Here is a 23,287-nt window from a genome sequence, read left to right as displayed (position 1 = left end):
GGGAAGTCGGAAAAGTCACTGCTTGGCGAGCGCAGCACCGAGGAGATGCCGACGCCGGACAGGACGCTAAGCGGGAATGGTCCAACTTTGGCATAAAGGTCTGTGGGGAGGGAGCCGGGGGGGGGTCGGGGAGGGCAGGGCAGCGGAAGTTTCCCTCCATCCCTCTTTACAATGCACTAGGGAAACCATCACAAATCTCGTTTAGCAAAATAATGCATTATTACCAAACACTTGGATTATTACTGAAATTGTCAAGCTGTGCTGTCAAGGTTACAATACAGCGTTAAAGGAGAACAAGACTGGGACCGCAGGGACGCCAGCCGCACGCCCCCTCCCCACCCACCCCATCCCACCCCCCCCGGGTGCTCCCCCGGCCACGGATGCGCTGCTGAAACCTCAGCTCCCTTCGTTATTATTATTATTATTATTATTATTAATTTTAATAAGACACAAAGGGGAGGGGAGAAAAAGAACCTCGCAGAGAACACTTAGAACTCTAAAGCGCTGCGCTGCAGAGAAGATGGAGAAGCCCTTACAGAGATCACATTGATTGTCTCGGCATAGTTTTCATCGTCACGTTGAGCGGAAGGGAATGCATCGCAGCACAGAAACACGGCCAAGAGAGAGATCAGCTTTCTGCTCTACACAAAGAAACTGAAAACCACAATAACGCTCCAAAAGGTGAGGGGAAGGGGCGGGGGGGTGAAGGAAAAGCAGCATTCTCTGTGTGCTCTAACAAATGTTCTTGCCCTGTAAAAACGCCGTGAGATGGTGCTGGAGCCCCGGCCCCGCTAGCGATGCTAAAGCCACGCGGCATCGAGGGCCTCGGCGTGAGCGGCACGGGACGGTCCGACTCCGCTGCCGCCTCCGGGCAGTCCCCGGTTGACATCGAGAGCCGGAGCGTCGGCAGAAGGATGGAGCCATCTGCCCGCTCCAAACCCATCTCCATCCCTGGGAATGGCCAAGGATGGGGGAGCCAAGGCCGGGGGCAGCTCAGCCCCTTCATCTGCCTGAAGAAGAACTTTAGCCCTTGAAGACAACGGCTCGGGACTTTGGACCCATTTTCCTGGCCCGCGGGGAGGGCGAGGGCAAGCACGAGGAGAAGAGATAAAGCGATGCTGAAATTCCTCCCCGAAAGGGAAAGAGCTGCAAGAGGCAAGCGTGGACTCGACAGCAATGTAAACAAGTCTCTTTTTCCAGTTCTCCTCTCTAGAATACTGAAAAGGATTTTCAGAAAGGACCTTTAAATTCAAGTTTCATGAGTTTATTCTGGTTCCGAACTGAGGTATTCGGTGCAGAAAGGTTTAACACTTTCTTTCAAGCTCAAGGGTTGGGGCAGAGAGGGGAAGGGGAGAGGCTGTCGGCCGGGACCCGATCCTACACTGGCACCAAAGGATGGGACCCGGCAGCCTTGCCAAGAGTGGAGTCCAGATGGGATGATCCCTCCAGAGCAGCCGGAGGAGCCCTGCCCGCTCCCCACCGCCCGGGACCGGAGTCCTCTGGGGTCCAAGCCGAGCACCGCTCCTGCTCCCAGACCTCGCCCAGGGCAAACTGCTCAAGTGCTTTGCTGAAGGAAGTGCGGATAGAAACGGGATGGGGAGACTGAGCTCTGGCGCTGAGCAGGAGTGGCGGAAGCTCCCTGACCCCGCTCCCTTCCGGGAAAAACTCCGACATGAAAGAGGAAGAAAATGTGCTTTATCACCCAAAGGCCAAGACTGAAACTTCATATTTGGTTCTTAAAAGAGTTTGGCTTTGGTAAAAAGAAAGAAACAGTGCGAGGGGAGCGTCCCCGCGGGCTGCCGGCAGCACCCTGCCCGCGGGAGCCTCCCCAAAACGGCCGCTCCGGCACCCGCTCAACACCACGGCCCAAACCGACACCACCCTGCCAGGAGCCGCCTTCCTCCAAAACCGGTTAAAAACAGAAGGAAAAAGACCTAAGACCTTGTCTTTTGGTTACAGAAACGCTTCTGCTCTCTGGAACTCTGGGCAAGAGAGCGGCAGCGCGGGGGTTGCGCGGTCCCGTTGCTGGCAAAGAGGAGGCAAGCGGCAGAGAGGGATCCTTTAACGGCATCTTCTCTCTGCTCCCATCGGGAGGGATCGCTCTGGGATGCCCTCAGCCCCGCGCTCCTCCTCCTCGGAGGTCGGGGAGAAGAGGGCTCCCAAAATTCCTGCTGCCCCGCCAGCCCGTTCCCATTCTCTCATCCCAGTCTTTGGCTTTGAACTCTCGCGGTACGGAGGAGGAGGATCGGTTTTTGCACCCGATATCGGTACAGTAACTCAGAAGGAAACGAAAAAAAAAAACCCAACGGATAAACCCAGTGCAACATTCTCGAATGCTTCACTCAGGCATTCGGGACAAGAGCTCTAAATTAACAAAGAAAACCCCAAACAAACCCCAGACCCCACGCACACAACCGAACCTGTCCCGTGGCTGCGTCAGGCATGAGCACAGACCCACGGCTGCCATGCGGACGCTGAAGTGCATTTCTCTCCCTATTAAAAGGCTAAAAGTTTCAGGATTTTTTTTTTTTTTAGTTTTTTTTTGTTGTTTTTTGTTTTTTTTTTAAAGGTAAATGCTCACTTCTTTATAAATAACTTTTTTTTTTTCTAAAGAAAAAAAAAGCAACACTGACTCTCGCCCAGGAGAACGGCCACGCAAAACAGGACGGGAACTCAGAACAGAATCGTTTCTTAGGATCGGACATTTTTGCCAAGGGAAAAAAAAAAAACAACCAACCAACAGAATCCCTAAAGTGCCTGGTGTGGGAGGGAGGCTCCGGCAGCGCAGCCGCAGCCACGAGCAGCAGCACCCGGGTTTGCATATAAGCGACAGCTGCCAAGAGGAGGTTTTTCGTGTCCCAGGTTACAGTAGATCTCGATTCAAGTGTTTGTATTGGAATCTGGGGATGAGCGTGAGAAGCGACTGTGCCGAGCAGGGACAGCGGCACTTGGCCGGGAGCTCTCACTCACCTCAGCGCCTGCAGGACCGACCAATTCCCAAAGATTCCCACCCCTCATCCCACCAAGAGTTCAGGCTTCCCCGTCCCAGCCAGCCGTAGAGCGAGGGCTCGGGGCAGCGCTGAGGGCGAGGCAGGGCGGGATGCCGGCACGGAGCACCGGCAAACGCCAGAACCGATTTCAATCTGCCCCGAAATCTGAGGGACAAAGCCCCTTCCCAAGTCAGCAGGCGATGGTGAAGCACTGAGCCCGCAGCATCCGTCTCCTGCCCCATCATCGGCATGCGCTGACAGGGAGAGGATTGGGACGGCGCGGGGACGGGAAGGGCACGGCTAGCTGCTCCCAAAACCTTTGGCACCGCTCTGGTAAAGCAGAGGGAAGAGGAAGCACTGAACTCTTGGCTACCCGGCCGCGCCAGAGGGCTGCCCAGTCTTGTTCTCCTTTAAAGTGCCCTATATTTATAGAATTTCTAAATAAATATAATAAGATATTAGGTCACCCATAGTTTAAGCTACTCCGAGTAACAGCCGTCCAAGCCGATGGCGCTGTGCCGGTCCTTGCCGTAGGGGCAGGCGCTGCCGTTGGGCAGAGCCCCGCAGGCGGCAGTTTTGGCCGCGATGCCGCAGTTCTTGAGGAGGTTGAAGCTGAAAGAGCTGATGGCGTCTTTAGGTGGGAAAGGCTTCATGGTGGAGAGGATAAGTGCCAGGCAGTCGGCAACGTCCTTGTTGGGCGCACAAGCCAAGGCTGGGGTGTGACCTAGAACAGAGACGGGGTGAGGAACCGCCCCGTACAGGCGCCTTCCCCTGGGAATGTTCAACTAGGGCAGCGCTCGCCCCAAAATCGAGGCGCCAGGACATCCCTGCCTTTATCTCACAAGACCCTCCTGTGGGCACCGGCAATCCTGACAATCCCTGCAACTCCTCCGAAGTGTGCCAAGGTCAGCAGGAGATGGACAAAGAGCCCCAGCAGCCCCGCAGACGCAATGGTATTGTTCACAGCTTAAAAGGTATTCCAGCAGAGCAAGAGCTCGGCCAAGAGAAAAACCTTCTGACAACGACCCATTTCTCTGCCTCACAAGTGAGTCAGGAGCCAAGGGCTGCCTCGGCCGCGTGGGTTTGGGGCCAGCTCACAGATGCTGGGAGAGCCGGGTGGCCACTGGGAGAACCAGGCAGCCACTGGGAGATCCAGGCGGCCGCTGGGAGAGCCAGGCGGCCACTGGGAGAGCCAGGTGGCCACTGGGAGAGCCAGGCGGCCACTGGGAGAGCCAGGTGGCCACTGGGAGAGCCGGGCGGCCACTGGGAGATCCAGGTGGCCACTGGGAGAGCCAGGTGGCCACTGGGAGAGCCAGGCGGCCACTGGGAGAGCCAGGTGGCCACTGGGAGAGCCAGGTGGCCACTGGGAGAGCCGGGCGGCCACTGGGAGATCCAGGTGGCCACTGGGAGAACCAGGCGGCCACTGGGAGATCCAGGCGGCCGCTGGGAGATCCAGGCGGCCACTGGGAGAGCCAGGTGGCCACTGGGAGAGCCAGGCGGCCACTGGGAGAGCCAGGTGGCCACTGGGAGAGCCAGGTGGCCACTGGGAGAGCCGGGCGGCCACTGGGAGATCCAGGTGGCCACTGGGAGAGCCAGGTGGCCACTGGGAGAGCCAGGTGGCCACTGGAGGAGGCACGGGGGTAACAGACACTTCAAACACCTGGGGGACCTGGAAATGCTTTCACAGGGGATCGCAGGGTGTCGGATCCTCACCCAGGCTGCTCAGCCACAGAAGGGAGGCGGAAATCCTCCGAACCCAGCTGAGCGCTTCCCCAGCAGCCCCTGATCCCAGGGATGTCCTCCTGAGCCCTCCTGAGCCCAGGATACCCTGATGAGCGCCCCCCATCCCGAGGGACGTCCCGCTAAACCCCCCCGACCCCACGAGGATCCCGCACCTTCTTCATCCACAGCCAGGACAGTGGCGCCTCGGCTGAGCAGGGCCTGGACGACGGAGGCCAGCCCGTTCCGAGCTGCGATGTGGAGCGGCCTAAGGGGAGAGGGAACGGCAGCGTCAACCCGACAGCGGAGCCCTTGCCCTAACCCCTCGTGCTGGGCCAAAGGGTCTCTGCGAGCGGCTCTGAGGGTGGGCGCTTGGCTGCTCCCGAGTTTTCCTGCACGCTCTGAGGGGAGCGGAGCCTCTACACCACCCTCTCGCCAATGCAACCGCCCCGGCACAGCCCTGGTGTGTCATCGGCGCCGGTGTGGGATACTCACATCTGCAGAGCACTGTTACTTGCATTGATAAGGCCAAGGTCTTGGGTTTCCCCCAGGATCAACAAGGCACACTTTTCATGGCCCTGGAAAGGAGACCAGGCTGTTACGGAGCAGGAGGACAAGAGCAGATGAGCGGACATGGCGCTGTCTGAGCAGAACCGATCCCCTGAGACATGGAAATGCTCCCAAACCACAACAGCTTTGGCAGGGGTTGAGGAGACAAAGTCCTGTCCCCTCTACCTCCTCTGCACCATCTCGGGGCCCTCAGAATGGGAAGGACAACTTGGTGGGACTCAATGATCTCAAAGGTCTTTTCCAATTATGCGGTTCTATAATAAGTTACGGTTTTGGGGAGTTAAAGAGGGTGTCTGAGGTAAAAAGGTATATTTGGGGAGGGGGGCTGGGAGGGGATTTGAGGTAAATTTGTGGTTTTGCAGTGTTTGTGAGGGGATTTGGGGTGAAAGTCATTGGTTTTGGCAGTGTGAAGGAGATGTGAGGAGATTGAGATGAGATCTTCGGCAGAAATATTTTGCTGTTCAGGTGGGGAGGCCCTGGCCCAGGGTGCCCAGAGCAGTGGGGGCTGCCCCATCCCTGGAGGGGTTCCAGGCCAGGTTGGATGGGGCTTGGAGCCCCTGATCCAGTGGGAGGTGTCCCTGCCCATGGCAGGGGTGGGACTGGATGGGCTTTGAGGTCCCTTCCAACCCAAACCATTCACAATCACAAGCCTCCCGCTGCGCCCCAGGACGCGCACTCAGCTCAGAGAAGTGTTCCTGGGAAAAATACAGTCTCTGCTCAACATAAGCTGCTCAAAACTGAGCTGGGAGCGTCTAGACAGGTCAAGCCAAGCAGAGCCAGCCCAGGACCTTCGTATCTGCTCCAGCAGGGCAGAACAAGGTCGACAGCCCTCCTGTGAAGGCGACGGTGGCTGCCATTCCTACCTTGCTGCAGGCCAGGTGAAGAGCTGTGTTCTTGTTGACATCCAGCACAGTTATATTTGCTTTCGCTTGGTAGAGCAGGAACTCTGGAAGGAGAAGGGACGGTGTTGTGGCTGTGCAGCAGCGCAGAGCGTGGGGCAGCGGCCACGGGGTGGCTGTCCCAGCGTGCCCACAGCAGAGGGTCAGCCCAGCTCGTAGGGGACCCGGTGACGGAGGATGCGGCTGCCAGGCACGTACCGACTGCTGCGGTGTGCCCATTCTCAGAAGCCATCATGAGGGGAGTCCTCCCCAGCTTGTCAGTCGTGTCCACCTCGGCCTGGTGGCGCAGGAGCAGCTGTAAACCATGGATGTTGTCTGCAAAGGCAGCAGCGTGAAGGGGTGTCCTGGGAAGACAGGAGAGCGGGTCAGGAGGAGGGCACAGCACCCACCCGAGCGAGACTGCCCCAGCCTACAGACACATCTGGGGACATCAGAGTCCCTTTGCACAACAGGAAATCACTGCGGGAGTCACAGCCACCACCTGGCAGCGCTTGGGAGTGAGTGACAAGAGAGAGATGAGCTTGCACTCACCTTCCTTTGGCATCTCTGCTATTAACAATCTTGGCACCTAATGCTTCCACCAGCATTTCAGCAGTGCCGTCCTGGTTGTTAATTCTGCAGAGGGACGAGAAGGAGAGTTAAAACGAGAGCGAGCAGCACCAGTGTGTCTGCAGCGGGAGCGAGCAGCACAGTCCCGGCGAGGAAGCATGGAGGATTCCCGAGATGCTCCATATCCAAGGAGCAGAGATGAGTACCCAAGAGGGCTGCCAAGGGCTGAACGCCCAGTCCTCGGCAGCTCCATTAGCTCCATCGAGCTGAAACCCTGCTGGCACTGGAGTCTGGTAGATGGCAGCCCTGGCTGTGCGGCATGCAGCTGCCAAGACGACTGCTTCAGTGCTCCCCAGCAACGTGCCTGCCACAGGGGAGCTGGGATGAGCCGGTGGGACCACCCCGAGGAGCTGCTGCCACCCAGAGAAGAGCCCTTGGCAAGGGCAGGGTTTGGAGCTGCACTCGGACCATTCACATCCCTTCTCCCACATCACCTAGGCAGGAAGAACCCACGGCAGCTCCCAGACACCACTTACACTGCACAGTGCAATGGAGTAAAGGGGTTTCCTTCTAGGTACGCAAATGGATTGTGTTCAAGTAACAATTCAAGACAATCTTCGTGCCCTGTGAGGAGAGAGGGACAGAAATGTTTTGGCATCCAGCCTGCTGTTCCTCACCTGTAACAGAAGGGACCAAAGGCCCCTCTGGCTCTTCCCGGAGGTCCCAGAAGCTGCCCAGGACCAGCAGCACCAGTGCCCGAACCAAACCCTTCCCCAGCACAGAGGCACCGGGTTTGTTTCCTCTCTGGCAGCAAAGCTGCTGCCCTTGAGGCAGCTTCTAATCCCACAGCGTCACCTGAGGGACTTCACAGCCACACTGCTGGCTTCCCTTTGAAACACCGAGACGTCCCTGGCTGCTGCCGTATCAGTCCCACCACCACCTGCAGCCAGGGCGACGGCCAAGTAATCCCATAAATCCGGCAATCCCAGAGGAAGCCACCTCAGCTGTTCCATAATAGCTGCTTTCATATTTCATTCCTTTTGTAAGGTGCTCAGCAGAGGGAAAAACCCTCCCTGTCTCCCTCGAGGTTTGCACCGTCCTTTCCAGCACTGGGCTGACGGCTCCCAGAGCAGCAGCGACAGAGGGACAACCCGGTTCTTCCTCCCCATCAGCAGCCAGAGCGGAGCAGTGGGCAGGGGCCCGGCCTGGTCCTTACCACTGTACGAAGCCCAGTGCATCGGTGAGTAGCCACTGTAGTCCACCACGGCGTCCAGAGGATCAGTAGAGAGGGCTGCCTGCAGCAGGGTCCTCAGGATTTCCAAGTGCCCGCACGCCGATGCAAAGTGGATCGGGGTCCGGCCTTTGAAATCCCGACACAGAACGAAGGCATCGTGGTCCAGCAGGGCAGCCAGGCAGTCCTCACAGCCCATCACCGCCTGTGCCAGGAGAGAGGACCAGGACGTCAGACCTCCCCATTCAACCTCTAACAGCAGAACTAACCCTTCCTGCACAGCTCCCTTCTTGAACGCTGCAGCTCAGGAAGGCAAAAGAGGCTCTTTCACTGGGACGCTTGCAAGTAAAGAAGCTGCCGGCTTGTTCTTCGAGCAGCCTTCACTCAGAATATACAGAAGCTCCCTCTCTGGGCCCGCCCTGGTCTCAGGGATGCACTTACCCCTCGGTGCAGGGCGGTCCTTCCCCTCTTGTCTGCTGCATCGGCTGTGGATCCCTTCTCCAGCAGGAGATGGACACAGTCGACGTGGCCATTCATGATCGCCAGCATCAGGGGGGTTCTGCAGAGGTGAGAGGCAGACAGGCTTGGAAATGGGCTGCATTTGAGCATCGCCCTCTCTCCCCTCTCCCACAAGGGCCCTGATCCCAAGAGAAACATCTGGACAAACTCACTGGCCGTGGATGTCCATGACATCAGTGATGTCTGCCCGCTCCCCGCTGTCTATCAGGAGGTGCAGGGAATCGGTGTTCCCGTTGGCAGCTGGAGACAAGGCACAAGGAAAGGAGGAGTCACACACGCATACAGGCAGGTCCTCCCTTTCCAGTCCCCACCAGCAGCTGAAGGAAGGGGCTCGCGCTCAGCCGCCAGCCCCGCGTGGCTGCACAGGGCCGGGACACGGTTGCCAGGCTCCACGACAGCCCACGTGGAAGACACACGTGTGCCAAAGCTGCTGGCAGCTTCTCCCACCCTCTGCAGAGCCACCTGGACCCTCAGCTTCTGCTGGTGCTCCCAGCACGCTGTCCTGGCCCCATCCTGCCTCCTAGCCCCTTTCCCATTCCCCAGAGAGCAGCGGGGATGAACGTGCACCCCCGGCAGCGGTGGCACCAGTGGCCCGAAGAGCTCTGGACGCTCCCTCACTGCCCCAATCCCCCCCAGCCCCACCCACTCCCCCCGTCACCTGCAGCGTGGAGAGGGGTCCACTTCTTCTTCCTCTCCTTCACCAGGGCGGAGGCACCGTGGCTGGTGAGCACCTCCACGCACTCGGTGGAGCCTCTCTCCGTGGCAAGGTACAGCGCCGTCCGCCCCTTGTGGTCCCGCACGTCGAGGTTCACAAGGGTTTCGGCAAGTGTCTTTAGGGCTTCACAGTGACCATTGTAGGCCTGAGGGGAAAGGCGACCACGTGAAAGCCATGCCTGGAGAGGCTGCAGCCAGAAATCCTCCCCTGGGACAATTCCTGCTCCTTGTCCCTCCAGGAGGATGAGCTCCTGCCCAGTCACTACTTTCCGCTTGCATTCCCGTGCCACGCAAAGGGAGGTGGCTCCAAACAGCAGCAACCAGAAAGAGTTGGAGAGAGCGAGGAGTTCAACATACTCTACAAATCCAAGGGACTCGGACTGATGGCCAGTGAGAAAAGCCGCTCCCAGCCACCGGCTCCTTTTCTCCTCTGCCCTGCTCAGCACCGACAGCTGCAGAGACCTAGCGCCTCTCCAGGACTCAGCGTGAACCCTGCACGGAGCCAAGTGCCCTCCGCAACCCTGGGGCTGGACTGGTCGTACTCACAGCTAAGTGCAAAGGGCTGACAGGAACGGTGCTTTCCACATCCTCCAGGCAGTTAAAAGACATTTCCAGGAGCTGCAACGGCAACAACACAAACCCGTAACCGATCCTGGAATCCCAGAGGCTTCGGCAGACACCCTGTGCCCCAACAGCTGCAGAGGCATTAGAAAACTCGCTCATCTGCTTCCGAATGGTCTTAATTTCAGGAAGGGACCTTCCTCATCCTGGCTCTGGACCCTGCACAGCCGCACCAAGCTTCACAGCCTGCACAGTCACACCAAGTCCCTGCTATCCAGAAACCTCCACACTACTCAGACGATTCCCAATACCCAGACAGCTGTGAGCTCACCCAGTAATAACACAGGTATTTCCAACAGTTCCAAGGCATTTTCTGCACTGCACGAGCTCTGTCTTGGCACAGGGCTCTCTTTTAAAGCCCAGCCTTGCTCTATTGTCAGGAATTTCAGCAAGACAACCACAAAACACCTTTCTGTCGGGCATCTCACTCAGGCACAGGTCTCTGTGGTGGCATTCCAGACACAACAGCTCCCTGAGCCTCCTTGCTTTTCAGTTAAACCCCATCTCCCTCCGTCCTGGGCAAACCCTGACACCGCAGTGCCCACAACACACGCAGTCCTGACCACCACAGGGCTAAGCAGGGACAAAATCCCTCCCTCTCCTGGAGGCACAGAGGTTTCCTCGGGCTCACTCACCAGTTCGAGGTTCTGCCTGTTGCCGTACGCAGCTGCATAGTGGACAGCGGTGTATCCCTGCTTGTCCCGGAGGGATGGGTCAGCACCATTATCCAGCAGGAACTCCAAACAACTGCAACGAGAAGGAGAAATAGGAGGTGAAGAAAAAGGGGAGGACTGAAGGGGCAGAGCTCTGCAGGGATGCCCCGCTCTGCAGATCCCACACTGATCCCCTCAAAACAGGGAGCGCATGTAGAGCCCACTGGAAGTGATGGCAAGGTTTGCCTCGAGAACCACATCGGCTGATGTTTCCTCCCAGGCAGCAGAAGCATGGTATTCCTCGCGGTGGCACATGGGGTCCGGGGAGGGGGCAAACAACAACCAATCACAGACAGGGCGCCGACTCACAAGAACGCCTCCTTCAGCCTGGACTCCTTCAGCGGCTCCTCCTCCGCGTCATGGCTGTTTCCTGAATGAGTCTCTGCTCTGAAAGAGCACAGACCTCCATCAACTCGCTGAGCCCCCCCCTCCTCAACATGATTCCCTCTCCACAAACCTCTGAGAGCCAGATGCAGGGAAGCAGCCAGGGAAGCACTGAGCATTCCCACCCAGCAGCGCCATCGCCTCCAGCCCCAGCAGCGAGGAGCGCCCGTGGCACTCACCTCCTGTACGTGTCCGAAGCAGCAGCATAGTGTAAGGGGGTACAGCCTTTACAGTCCGCCTCATTAATACTGGCTCCTGCCGTGACCAGCGTCACCGTACACTGATAGCTGCCATTGGCAGCCGCGTAGTGCAGTGGAGTCCTGGGAAAGGAGAGCAAAGGGGGTGAGTGGTGCTGCCCGTCCCAAGGAGAAACCCACCTGGGAGCAAGGCAGGACCCAAGGAGCCAGGACCTCCCCCGCCGGTGAGCTGCTCCGGCTCACAGGTTTGGGTCAGCAGCTCCTTCTGAAGAGCCAGGGCTGGACCCCTCGGGGTGAGAGGGAGCAAAGGAAGAAGCTTTAGAATCATAGAATCACCAGGTTGGAGAAGACCACTTGGATCATGGAGTCCAACCATTCCTATCTGCCACTAACCCACGTCCCTGAGCACCTCGTCTCCCCGTCTTTTAAACCCCTCCAGGGATAGGGACTCCCCCCCTTCCCTGGGCAGCCTTTGCCAGGGCCCCACGACCCTCTCAGTGAAGAATTTCTTCCTCATGTCCAGTCTGACCCTCCCCTGGCACAGCTTGAGGCCATTCCCCCTTGTGCTGTCCCCGTCACTGGGGAGAAGAGCCCAGCGCCCTCCTCTCTCCAATCCCTTTCAGGCAGTTGTGGAGAGCAATAAGGTCTCTCCTCAGCCTCCTCTTCTCCAGCCTAAACACCCCCAGGGCCCTCAGCTGCTCCTCGTCACACTTGTTCTCCAGCCCCTTTCCCAGCTTCGTTGCTCTCCTCTGGACACGCTCCAGAGCCTCAACATCCTTCTTGGAGTGAGGGGCCCAGAACTGAACCCAGGATTTGAGGTGCAGCCTCCCCAGTGCTGAGTACCCCAAATGTAGCAAAGGACTTAGGAATGTCCCAACCCAAGCCCAGGCTCGGTGCAGTTCAGCTGTTTCAGGGCTGCAGGAATCGCCCCTGCTCCCTTGCAAGGCACACAGCACACTTACCTTCCAAATTTATCTCTCCTCCTCAAGTCAGCACCGCTGCTCAACAGCAAATTAAGACATTCAACGTTCCTGCAGGAGGCACAGAGATGAGTTAGAGGCAGAGCAGAAGGGAGCACAGCGGGGACACAAACTCCCAGCTGCAGCCAGGGCAGCCACACTTCCCCGCAGCACAGTCTGGATGTGCCGGAGCTTGATTTGCTTTGACACAGGAGCCGTGGCCACGGCTGGATGCCGCGCACACACTTCCCTGCTCTTCCCTGGTTCTCCCGGTCCTACCCGTGCTCCTCTGCCCTGCAAGGGGCTCTCAATCCACCAGGCAATGGCAGAGACGCAGCTGATGCGCTGGGTTTTACGCTACAAAAACCATCTAGGACTTCAGCTTCTGCGTCAGCACTTTGTTCCCGCCGCTCAGCTGCGCTGCCGAGGGACAGCTCTGTCACCGGCTCCTGAGCATGACACAGACCTAACGGACAGGAGGTCCTCCATGGACCCTCCACCTCTGCCACATCACTGCAGCCACACGCGCTCTCAACGCACCGCAGGGAATCAAACTCCCTGGCAAAGAGCAGGAGGATTTACAGAGCTGAATCCCCGCTGCTCTTCTTCGTGCACCCCGGAGGAACTCCGGCCGAGGAGGCGGTTTAGCCCCATTTTAAAGAAGGGTGAATGGCTATGGAAGGAAGCGACCAGGATGAGTCGCAGTCAGCAGCAGAACAGGGCCACAAGGTATCTACTTTCATTCCTGCTCTAAACACGGGTCTCCCCTCTCTCCCAGAGCTGGGAACGGCACCCAGGGGTGCAGCTCCCAGTCCTGACCAGAACACCGCACTGTGCCGCAGCTCCCGGGTGGAGCGAATGGCAATGGTTTGGCCAAGGGGCAGCCTACAAGCTTCCGGCATGCCACGCAGGACTGGCTCACCCTCCGGAAGCAGCAGCGTGGAGGCAGGTCCTCCCGAGGTTGTCAGGTGTGTTGATATCGAAGCCTGCGGACAGCACGTGCTCGTTGCTGAGCGAGGAGACGATGCTGTACAACTGACCTGGGGGCAGGAGGGACAGGGGTCAGCGGGGAGGCTGGGGGTCCCGCTGTCCCCGCGGCCCGAGGGGCGGCCGAGCCGCTCACCTGAGGAAAGCAGCTTGCGACAACAGTCTGAAAATCCGAAGAGAACAGCTAAGTGCAGAGGGAACATGTCGTGGATCCCACGCCTGCCGGGAGACAAGACGGGAGTCAGGATGAATCAGTTCTGCATCCTCCGGCCCAGGGCAGGGAAAGGGAGGAGGAATCCATCCTTACCTTGCAGTGTCAGCACCATTCGTCATCAAAGTACTAATTAGCAGCTCGTGGCCGTATCTAGCAGCAACGTGGAGAGGGGTATTGCCGTATTTGTCAGCGCAGTCAATCTCGCTGCCTAGAAAGGAAAAGCCAAGAGCTTTACCAGTGAGCCCAGGCTGTTCCGAGGGCCACATTCCCACATCAGGGACATAGTGAAGAACTCCAGTCCATTCAGCATCACGCAAAATGGGAGCTGCAAACAGCTCTCCAAGCTGAGAGCCCACTTGTGTCCTGCAAGCCCTGAGCTTAGATCTCTTCCCTGCCCGCAAGAGGAGATGCATCAAGCCTCGGAGGTCCCACCAAACCCCTGAGCACCTGCCAAGCCTGCAGCCCTCTCACAGCAATATTGTCTTTCAGGCTGGACATGGGAATGCTCTTTGGCCACAGCAGCTCTGACCTGGCTGGAATTTCAGTTCCCTGGTTTGCACTTCGCAGCTCTTGAGGGCACGCGCGCTCCCTGCCACCCCCAAACAGCCCAGGGCCACCGGCAGCAGCCCAAGTGGCACAGAAGTGGACATGAGAGGTAAGTGGAATCCCGGAACGGTTTGGGTTGGAAGGGACCTCAAAGCCCATCCAGTCCCACCCCTGCCATGGGCAGGGACACCTCCCACGGGATCAGGGGCTCCAAGCCCCATCCAACCTGGCCTGGAACCCCTCCAGGGATGGGGCAGCCCCCGCTGCTCTGGGCACCCTGGGCCAGGGCCTCCCCACGCTCACGGGAGAACATTTCTGCCTAAGATCTCATCTCAATCTCCCCTCTTTCAGCTCAAAACCATTCCCCTCATCCTCTTCCTGCACTCCCTGATCCAGAGCCCCTCCCCAGCTTTCCCAGAGCCTCTTTCAGTACTGGAAGCTGCTCTAAGGTCTCCCCGGAGCCTTCTCTTCTCCAGGCTGAACAACCCCAACTCTCTCAGCCTGTCCTCATATGGGAGGTGCTCCAGCCCTCGGATCATCTCCGTGTCCTTCTCTGGACTCACTCCAACAGATCCATGTCCTTCCTGTGCTCCCAACGCTCTGAGTAAACGTGTGGCTGTTTACTCCAGGTGAGTGCTGAGAAGCACAAGAAGCTGAGTGATGCACGGCCGGAGGAAGCAGCCACTCACCGTTCTGAATGAGGATCTGTGAACGCGTGAACCGTCCGTGAATGGCAGCCATGTGCAAAGGGCTCTTCCCTTCCTTACTCTGCGGAGAGCAAAGGGACATCACATCAGGCTTCCCACCACCCACCCTGAGCTCTCCTTTCTCTAGAAGCTCATCCCTGCTCCCCCGATCCTGAAGCCACCAGACCTGAAAGTTGACGTCGGCCCCGTTGTTCACGAGGAGCTCCAGGCACAGGGCCCCGTTGGTGGAGACGGCAGCAAAGTGCAGAGGGGTGAAGCCCTTCTCATTAGGCTGATTGACGTTGGCGCCGTAGTTGACCAGCTCGTTGGCCACGGCATCTTGGCCCATGTAACAGGCAATGTGAAGTGCAGTGTTTCCGAAAGAATTTGGTTCATCGATCTGTGGGAGCAGAAGATCCCAGGATTTGGGGATTCAGGATGATGAAAAGGCAGCTAAGAACAAGCCAGTCCAGTACCCTCTCCCGCTCCCATCTCCTGCCCACCCTGTCACAGCCATGAGGTCCCACCTCGACTCCCAGCCTCAGGAGGTGCCGCACGACTTCAATTTGGCCGCTGGCTGCCGCCGTGTGCAGCAGCGTGTAGCCCTTCTTGTCCTTACACATCACATCGGCTCCTCGTGCCACCAGCAGCTTCAGAACTTCCAAATGCCCTGTCCAGGAGAGAGCGGTCAGTGTCCCGCTGGGAAGCCCTACCACTCAGAAAGGTGAATCCACAGGCAGCAAACAATGTGGGAGAAGAAACCGGACCCTTTCCCATGGGGAAAACCTACCTAGGAAAGCTGCCCAGTGGATGGGCTGGCGGTCTTTCTTGTCGCAAGTGCTCAGGCTGGCACCTTTGTTCAGCAGCAGGTTCACCATCTGGATTGGGAGAAGCGTTGAAGGAGGTGAGGCTCTCCCAGCTTGTGGTCCCTTCCCCATCTGCGAAGCCTGGACCCGAGAAAGGGCACAGGGATGGGCCCACACTTTGCGGAGCCGCCTTGCCTACCTCGAGGTGGCCGCTGTGCACGGCGTGGTGCAGCGCCGTGCGGCCCGTGCGGTCCGCGACGTTGACAGTGCTCAGCAGGGGGATGATGGCCTCCACGCACTTGGTGGCCCGGTTGGCAGCGGCCACGTGCAAAGGTGTTTGCCAATACTTGTCGCGGGCATTGACGTCTGCCGAGTGCTTCAGGAGGAGGTGAAGTGCCTTCTGCCAGGAGCAGAGGAAAGCACAGCTTTACCCCAGCGTGCTGGAGCCCGCCGGAGACCCCAGCCAGGCGGGGGAAGCTGCAGCTCGGGCCCCCTCGTGCTTTCAGCACACGCAGATCCGCAGCGGCTCCATCCCTGTGAGCTGGAGCTGCCTGGAGCACCTCTGAGCCAAGGCAGAGAACCCGAATTCCTGGACAAGCAGCAATCGGAGCTGACGGCCACGCAGCCTCGGCTCACCCAGCTCCCGTGTTTTAGTGACCTGGAGTAGCTGCGTGCGCACAACCGCCTTGGTGGAGGCTCACGCCAATGCTTTTCATGCCGCCTCAGTTAAGAGAATCCACACGAGCAACCCATGGGTGGTAACTCGCCCCACGCGTCAGAGTCAGGGCTTCGGATCCCCCAGCTCCGACCAACCGGACCACAGGGTTTCTCGCTCACCAGCAACTCCAATCAGGACAAAGTTAAGTGGGATGAAGTTAAGCCCACAAAAGCCAAACAGCAGGAAATCGTTCCAACAGGATCTGTTGGAATTGGCTCCCGAGATAAAGGGTGAGAACCCCATCATCCTTCAGGAGAGGGAGAGCTGGATTAGACAGGACCCTGGGATGGGGAAAGGCAGGGAGGGAGTGCTGTGGGGACCCCCCCGTGCTGACTCCCGAAGGATAGAGGGAAGGGAACCAGGGAGAATTACACATTTGTCCCCTCTTCACTCTAAGCCATTGCAGGCAAAACCAGGCGAGACCAAAAAGAGAAGGAGAAGCACAGTCCCCACCACCGCCAGCACCAACCACCTCCATGCGCAGAGCACAGGGAACTTTGGAGGGCACTCACCTCGTTGCGAGACGCCGCGGCACGGTGTAACGGGGTGAGCCAGACAGTGTCCTTCGCGTTAACATTAGCACCTGAGGGAGAAAAGGAGGGGTTGAGGGACAAAGAGGTGACTGGCTGCCCTGCTCCAGCGCCTCCAGAGCCTCAGGGCTCCCCACACCTCCAGCAGCGGCTGTGGAGCCCACGGTGCCCGAGGCGCCGTAACGATGAACAGTGGATGAAGACACACACTGTCTGCACCGCGCGGGCACAGGACCCTGCACAGGGCTGAGTGCCTCTGGAGAGAGACGAGGGGCAGCTTTACACCAATTAACACAAGCTTTTGCTCAAAACTGAGCAAAACAGCCTGGATTTTAGCTGAACCCTCTCCAAGAGGACAGCAGATGGAATTCTGCTCCCAAGCCTCCTGCCATCCCAGGTGTCTCTGGGACGCTCATCCCCACAGCACCCTCCTCTGGTGCCTCTGTCTAACACCTCGCACGCATCCTGCTCCTGGCCTGGCTTCCACCTTTGCTATTTCAGTTCCAAGATGCTTCTCCCCATCTGAACAAACCTCTTAGGATTATGGCAACATTCCCTGATCTTCCCCTGCCTGCGACTCAGCTGGCTTAAGCACGAGCACACAGTTGCTTGGAGGGTGACCGGGAGCCACTGCTCCACACCCGGGAGGGTCAGGAAGGTGCCCCGCTGGCACCCGGGCCAAGAGCCCAGAGCCTCAGCCCTTACCTGACAGAATGAGGAGCTCGAGGATTGCAACATCTCCTATGTAGGCAGCAGCGTGCAGCGGCGTTCGTCTTTCTTGGTCCTGAGCAGGGATGGAAGAAACAAAACCATCAGTGAGCAGGGAGAGCTCCTACAGCACAATCCAGTTCATCTGAACTCCCTCATTGTGCACAGCAGCTCGGGACATGGGACAAAACTGCTGAATCCCAGCATCCTCCTGTGCAACCTTCCAGAGCTCCGTGGGTGCTGGGATGCAGCCCTTCCAGAGCTCCGTGGGTGCTGGGATGCAGCCCTTCCAGAGCTCTGTGGGTGCTGGGATGCAGCCCTTCCAGAGCTCCGTGGGTGCTGGGACACAGCCCTTCCAGAGCTCCGTGGGTGCTGGGATACAGCCCTTCCAGAGCTCCGTGGGTGCTGGGATACAGCCCTTCCAGAGCTCTGTGGATGCTGGGATGCAGCCCTTCCAGAGCTCTGTGGGTGCTGGGACGCAGCCCTTCCAGAGCTCCGTGGGTGCTGGGATGCAGCCCTTCCAGAGCTCCGTGGGTGCTGGGACACAGCCCTTCCAGAGCTCTGTGGATGCTGGGATGCAGCCCTTCCAGAGCTCCGTGGGTGCTGGGACGCAGCCCTTCCAGAGCACAGCTCGTTTCCAGTTCTGGATTTTGTGTTTGGGCAGGGAAAGCGCAATTGCTTTTCATAGGATTAAAAACTCATTGGAAATGGCGTTGGTTTCATTTTCGGTAACAGCTCGTCCTGGCACAGCCCATCCGGCAATGAGAAAGCGAAACCTGGCCGGTGGCCACCAACCACACAGCAGCACCCTTGAAGCCACACGTGAAGGGAATCAAACGTTCATTGTGGGGTTATTTCTTCAGCAGTGGTGCGAGGGCTCGGAAGGACAAACCCAACGCTCTCTCTGGACAGGAGTGGTTGCGGAGTGGATGTCCATCCAAAGAGTCATGGAAAGAACTCCCAGCGCTCTCTCTGTGACAACTCCAATAGGATCGAGCTGTCGGTCCCGCTGGCACATGGGCAGCGAGCAGGGCCCTTGACCAGGAGGTTTAACACCACGAGGATCAGCTGGGCTGGGTGAATATGCTCTGCCGGACAACAAGGAGAGTGCCAAAACGCCGGCAGCTGCTTACGGCATATGGCTCGGAGCCCCTGCTAACCACCCTCGCCAGAGCAAGCCCTCCTTGGTAGCACCCACTGTCACCCACTGGGAAGGAAAGGAAGGCAATGAAGGAAACCGGGATCCAGGTGAAGGTTGGGAGCAGCACGGGTGGGCAGCACTCACCAGTACATTGATGTTCTCCTTCTGATTCAGCAGCGACCGCACCTCCTCTACATCGCGGTTGAAGATGGCTTGGACCAGAGGAGGCTGCAAAGGAAAGGAGAAGTGTGTCATGAAGGTGGCTCCACGTGGAGGATGAGAGAGGAGGAGAACTGGCAGCACAACCGCACACCAAAGACCTTGCACCGGACTGATCCCACCAGGTCCTTGCCCGACGGATGAGCCTCTCACGCCCGTGGCTGCCGGAGCCAGACCCACTGCCAGCACCCCACGGCTCCCTCGTGTCCGTGGCTCGACCAGCACTGAGGACCAACTCTCAAAACAGCAAAGGTACCTTCCTTGGTTATTCATCAGTAAACAGACCAAGGAATCATTGGAAAATCCTTCCCGCTTCCCAAATCCAAGAATCAGCGCTGATGACTGCCCTGGCAGCTCCAGCAGTGCCCACAGCACAGCTCAGCTCTCCACATGCAGCGCCTGAGCACGAGCAGGCAGGACCAGCCCCGCAACCCAAAGCTTCACCCTCAGCTGGAAAAGCCTCCCTGTGAGCCGGCCAAAGTCTCCTGGTAGGAGACAGGTGGCGGGCAATGACCTGGGCTTCCCGAGGCACGAGGTTATGCTTTGCTCTCCGACAGAACTGCGTGCTCACGGCTGCTGTCCTGTCCTTTGGGAGCCGCCTGGGATGCTGCGCTGGCTCTGGCGGTGCAAAGAGCTCATACCAGAGCTCCTATTTCCCACACCCACATCATAAAGCGGTTCCCTACCAGACCTGGGTAGAAATCCAGAGCAGAGCCCTGGCCCAGGTCACTCAGCTTGGCCAGTGCCGTGGGCTGCGGAACTGAGCTCCTGCATTGCTGGAGCCGTTGGGACCGGAGCGGGACGTTTGTCCCCACCGCTGGTGCCCACCCCTCGTCACACTGGCTTCGCAGCACCATTCTGGAGCAGTGGTATCTCCAGCCCTGACATCTTCCCACTCTGGCAGCCTGAGAGCCTCTGACTCTTTTCGCACCGCAAGGCCACAGCGATGCAATCTGCTGCTATCTGGAGCAAGCGGTGGCAACCCCGGAACAACCCAAGGCTGTACCCAACGGCCAAACCACCAGCCCCATAGATCTTGGCTCCAGGAAAAACACCAGAGTGTGGTTTTCCTGGCGACTCCTCCTCATTCCAGCCGCCCCGCGCTCTGCTCAGCCACTCGCACCACCGCCAGAGCCAGGGAACACATCCCGGGTCAGAGAGCACAGTGCGTCACTCCCTGGAACGCAGCGGGATCGCAGCACTCCTGGGACATTGAGAAAGGGAAAGGGAAGGAATGGTGAGCATAACGCTGGGATAACACCAGGATAGTGCCAAGATAACGCCACCCTGAGCAGCGCTGGGTCTGACACCTCCACCTGCTCCTGGGAAAAGCCGAGTGGTTTGGTTCCCAAAAAAAGAAAAGTTCTATTTCAATCAGAACCAGCCCCCACGAGCCCAGGATTCTCCACACCATGACAGAATCATAGAATAGTTCAGGTTGAAAGGGAGCTTAAAGCCCATCCAGTCCCACCTCTGCCATGGGCAGGGACACCTCCCACTGGATCAGGGGCTCCAAACCCCATCCAACCTGGCCTGGAACCCCTCCAGGGATGGGGCAGCCACAGCTTCTCTGGGCAACCTCTTCCAGGGCCTCCCCACTCTCATGGGGAAGAAGTTCTTCCTCCCCATGTCCAGTCTAACTCTGCCCCTCTCCAGTTTATCCCCGTTCCCCCTCGTCCCATCCCCACAGCCTTTATGAACAGCCCCTCTCCAGCTTTCCTGGAGCCCCTTCAGGTACTGGAAGGTCGCTTTGAGATCTCCTCGGAGCCTTCTCTTCTCCAGGCTGAACAACCCCAACTCTCTCAGCCTGTCCTCGTACAGGAGGTTCTCCAACCCTCAGATCATCCTTGGAGCCTCCTCTGGACCCGTTCCAACAGCTCCATCTCCCTCTTATGTTGAGGATTCCAGAACTGGACCCGATACTCCAGGTTTGGTCTCCCAAGAGAGGAACAGAGGGGCAGAATCTCTCCCTCCCTGCTGGCCGCGCTGCTTTGGATGCAGCCCAGGATACGCTCATCCCTCCGGGCTGCAGACCCTGGGGTTCCCACCACTGCGCATTCCCAGAGTTCTCCGCACTGCAGTTCCTGGGGTTCCCAGCACCCCACAATCCTGGGGTTCTCCACGATCCCGGGATTCCCACCACCACACATTCCAGCACCACACGATCCCAGGGTTCTCCGCACGTGGAAGAGGGATCAGAGCAGGCAAGAGTGGAACCGAGGGACCCTGATCTCTGGATCCAGGGGGTCACCAGGGTCACCAAACCGCGACGAAGGACAGACGGGAATCCGGGAAGCAGAGCAGGAAAGGCAGGAAGAGTTGGAAGAGGGAGCAGATGATGGGGGTGGGGGGTCCAGGAGAGACCCCGTGGTGGGCGACAGCCACGAGCAATCACTGGGGATAAGGGGGGGCTGGAAACCCAGCACTGGGGCACCCTGCGCCCCGTGAGGGACGCCAAATCCCAATGGGGACACCCTGAGCCCTGCCAGGGACCCCAAATCCTGATGGGGACACACTGTGACCTGGCAGAGTCCCCAAAACGGGGCTCGGGATGCCCTGTGCCATGGGAGGGTCCACAAAACAGGACTCGGAGACACCCTGTGCCCCGCAATGGTCTCCAAAATGGTGCTGGGGACACCCTGCGCCCTGGGAGGATCCCCAAATCCCAATAGTGACACCCTGCACCCCACAACGGTCCAGGGAACACCCTGTGCTCCATGAAGGTCCCCGAAACGGGGCCAGGGACATCCTGCACCCCAGGAGGGTCCCCATATCAGGGCTGAGGACGGCTTGAAGCCTGGGAGGGACTCCAAAACAGCACTGGGGACACCTTGCACCCCAAAACAGCACTGGAGACACCCTGCATCCAAAAAGGGTCCCCAAATCCTGATGGGGACACCCTGTGTGGGTTCCCAAGACAGGGCAGGAACACCCTATGCCCCTGGAAAGTCCCCAAAACAGGGCTGGGGGAACCCTGTACCCCCAAAGGGTCCCCAAAACAGCACTGGGGATGCCCTGCACCCCAAAAGAGCACTAGGGACACCCCGTGACCTGGGATGGTCCCCAAAACAGGGACAGAGGCATCTTGGGAGCTGAGAGGGTCCACATAAATGGGGCTGGGGGCAGGCTGCGCCCCAGGAGGGACCCCAAAACAGGGCTGGTGACTCCTTGAACTCCAAAAGGGACCCCAAAATGGGACTGGAGACCCCCCAGCTGCCCCACAGGCCAAGGCCCTATCCTGAGGCAGGGGCTCTGGGTGCAGGGGTCCCTCCTGGTTCCTGCCCAGCCCGGTCTGGTCCTGCACCCACTGGGCCTGGATCTCAGTTCCCGGTGGTCGCATTCGGAGTGGAGCACGGTGGGCAGCAATCCTGAGCTGAAGGGCTGTGGGGCTGGGGCTGCAGGGATGGGATTTTGGGGCGGGGGCTGCAGGGATGGAGCTGAGGAAGGGGATGGGGTTGCAGAGCCAGGGCTGCAAGGATGGGGCTGTGGGGCTGCACAGATGGGGCTGTGGGGCTGCAAGGATGGGGCTGTGGGGCTGCAAGGATGGGGCTGTGGGGCTGCAAGGATGGGGCTGTGGGGCTGGAGCAGCAGGATTGGGGCTGTGGGGCTGCACAGATGGGGCTGTGGGGCTGCAAGGATGGGGCTGTGGGGCTGGAGCAGCAGGATTGGGGCTGTGGGGCTGCACAGATGGGGCTGTGGGGCTGCACAGATGGGGCTGTGGGGCTGCAAGGATGGGGCTGTGGGCTGCAAGGATGGGGCTGTGGGGCTGCAAGGATGGGGCTGGGATTTTGGGGATGGGGCTGGGATTTTGGGGTTGGGATTTGGGGGTTGGGGCTGGAGCCAGGGCCAGGGCTGTAAGGATGGGGCTGGGATTTTGGGGCTGGGGCTGGGATTTGGGGGTTGGGGCTGAAGCCAGGGCCGAGGCTGTAAGGATGGGGCTGGGATTTGGGGGTTGGGGCTGGGATTTTGGGGATGGGGCTGGGATTTCGGGGATGGGGCTGGGATTTGGGGGTTGGGATTTTGGGGATGGGGCTGGGATTTTGGGGTTGGGGCTGGGATTTTGGGGTTGGGGCTGGAGCCAGGGCCGGGGCTGTAAGGATGGGGCTGGGATTTTGGGGCCACGGCTGCAGCTGGGGCTGCAATTTTAGGGCTGCGGCTGCTGGGTTGGGGTTGGGGCTGCGGGGTCGAGGCTGCAAGAACGGGGGTGGCATTTTGGGGCCGGGGCTGCAGGGCTGGAGCTGCAATTTTGGGGCTGCAGGAACGGGGCTGGGATTTGGGGGCCGAGGCTGCAGCTGGGGATGGGGCTGTAAAGCCGGGCTGCAAGGTCGGGGCTGGGATCCTGGGGCCGGGGCTGCTATTTTGGGGCCGGGGCTGCGAGGCTAGAAGCGGGGCCGGAGCCGGGGCCGCGATCCGGGGCCGCGGGGCGGATCGGGCCCGGTGCGGGCCGCGCGGCCGCGGTCTGTAGTAGCGGCGCTGCCCGGTGCCCCGGCGGCCGCGGCGGGTACGTACCTGGTCCGTGATGCTGAGGATCCCCATCTCGGGGCCGCGCTCAGCGCCCAGGTCCCGGCATCGGCGGCTCCGGCTCCGCTCGGGCGGGGCGGGGGGGGAGCGGCGGCTGCGCCCGCGCGGACACCGGGAACGGCGGCAGCACCGGGGCCGCAGCGCCG

General features: G+C 59.3%; 1 protein-coding gene across 1 annotated transcript; it reads right to left on the bottom strand.

Annotated features, from left to right (window-relative positions):
• Nucleotides 1–363: 363 nt before the first annotated feature.
• ANKRD52 (ankyrin repeat domain 52) lies at nucleotides 364–23,287 on the bottom strand. The gene is made up of 28 exons (XM_054051252.1): nucleotides 23,130–23,287; nucleotides 18,546–18,629; nucleotides 17,258–17,336; nucleotides 16,535–16,605; nucleotides 15,504–15,704; nucleotides 15,289–15,376; nucleotides 15,026–15,168; nucleotides 14,686–14,898; nucleotides 14,502–14,580; nucleotides 13,360–13,474; nucleotides 13,189–13,271; nucleotides 12,988–13,105; nucleotides 12,069–12,137; nucleotides 11,089–11,229; nucleotides 10,835–10,912; nucleotides 10,448–10,559; nucleotides 9,738–9,809; nucleotides 9,136–9,337; nucleotides 8,630–8,717; nucleotides 8,400–8,517; nucleotides 7,944–8,163; nucleotides 7,264–7,351; nucleotides 6,710–6,793; nucleotides 6,377–6,522; nucleotides 6,143–6,225; nucleotides 5,205–5,287; nucleotides 4,886–4,977; nucleotides 364–3,714 (listed from the first exon to the last, which is right to left on the bottom strand). The coding sequence occupies exons 1-28, from the start codon at nucleotides 23,154–23,156 to the stop codon at nucleotides 3,470–3,472; spliced, it is 3,222 nt and encodes a 1,073-aa protein (XP_053907227.1). The 5' UTR covers nucleotides 23,157–23,287; the 3' UTR covers nucleotides 364–3,469.

Source organism: Cuculus canorus, chromosome 29 (assembly GCF_017976375.1).
Source record: "Cuculus canorus isolate bCucCan1 chromosome 29, bCucCan1.pri, whole genome shotgun sequence".
Lineage (NCBI taxonomy): Eukaryota > Metazoa > Chordata > Aves > Cuculiformes > Cuculidae > Cuculus > Cuculus canorus.
The sequence above is the reverse complement of the archived record's forward strand: the minus strand, read 5'-3'. Positions and strand labels throughout refer to the sequence as shown.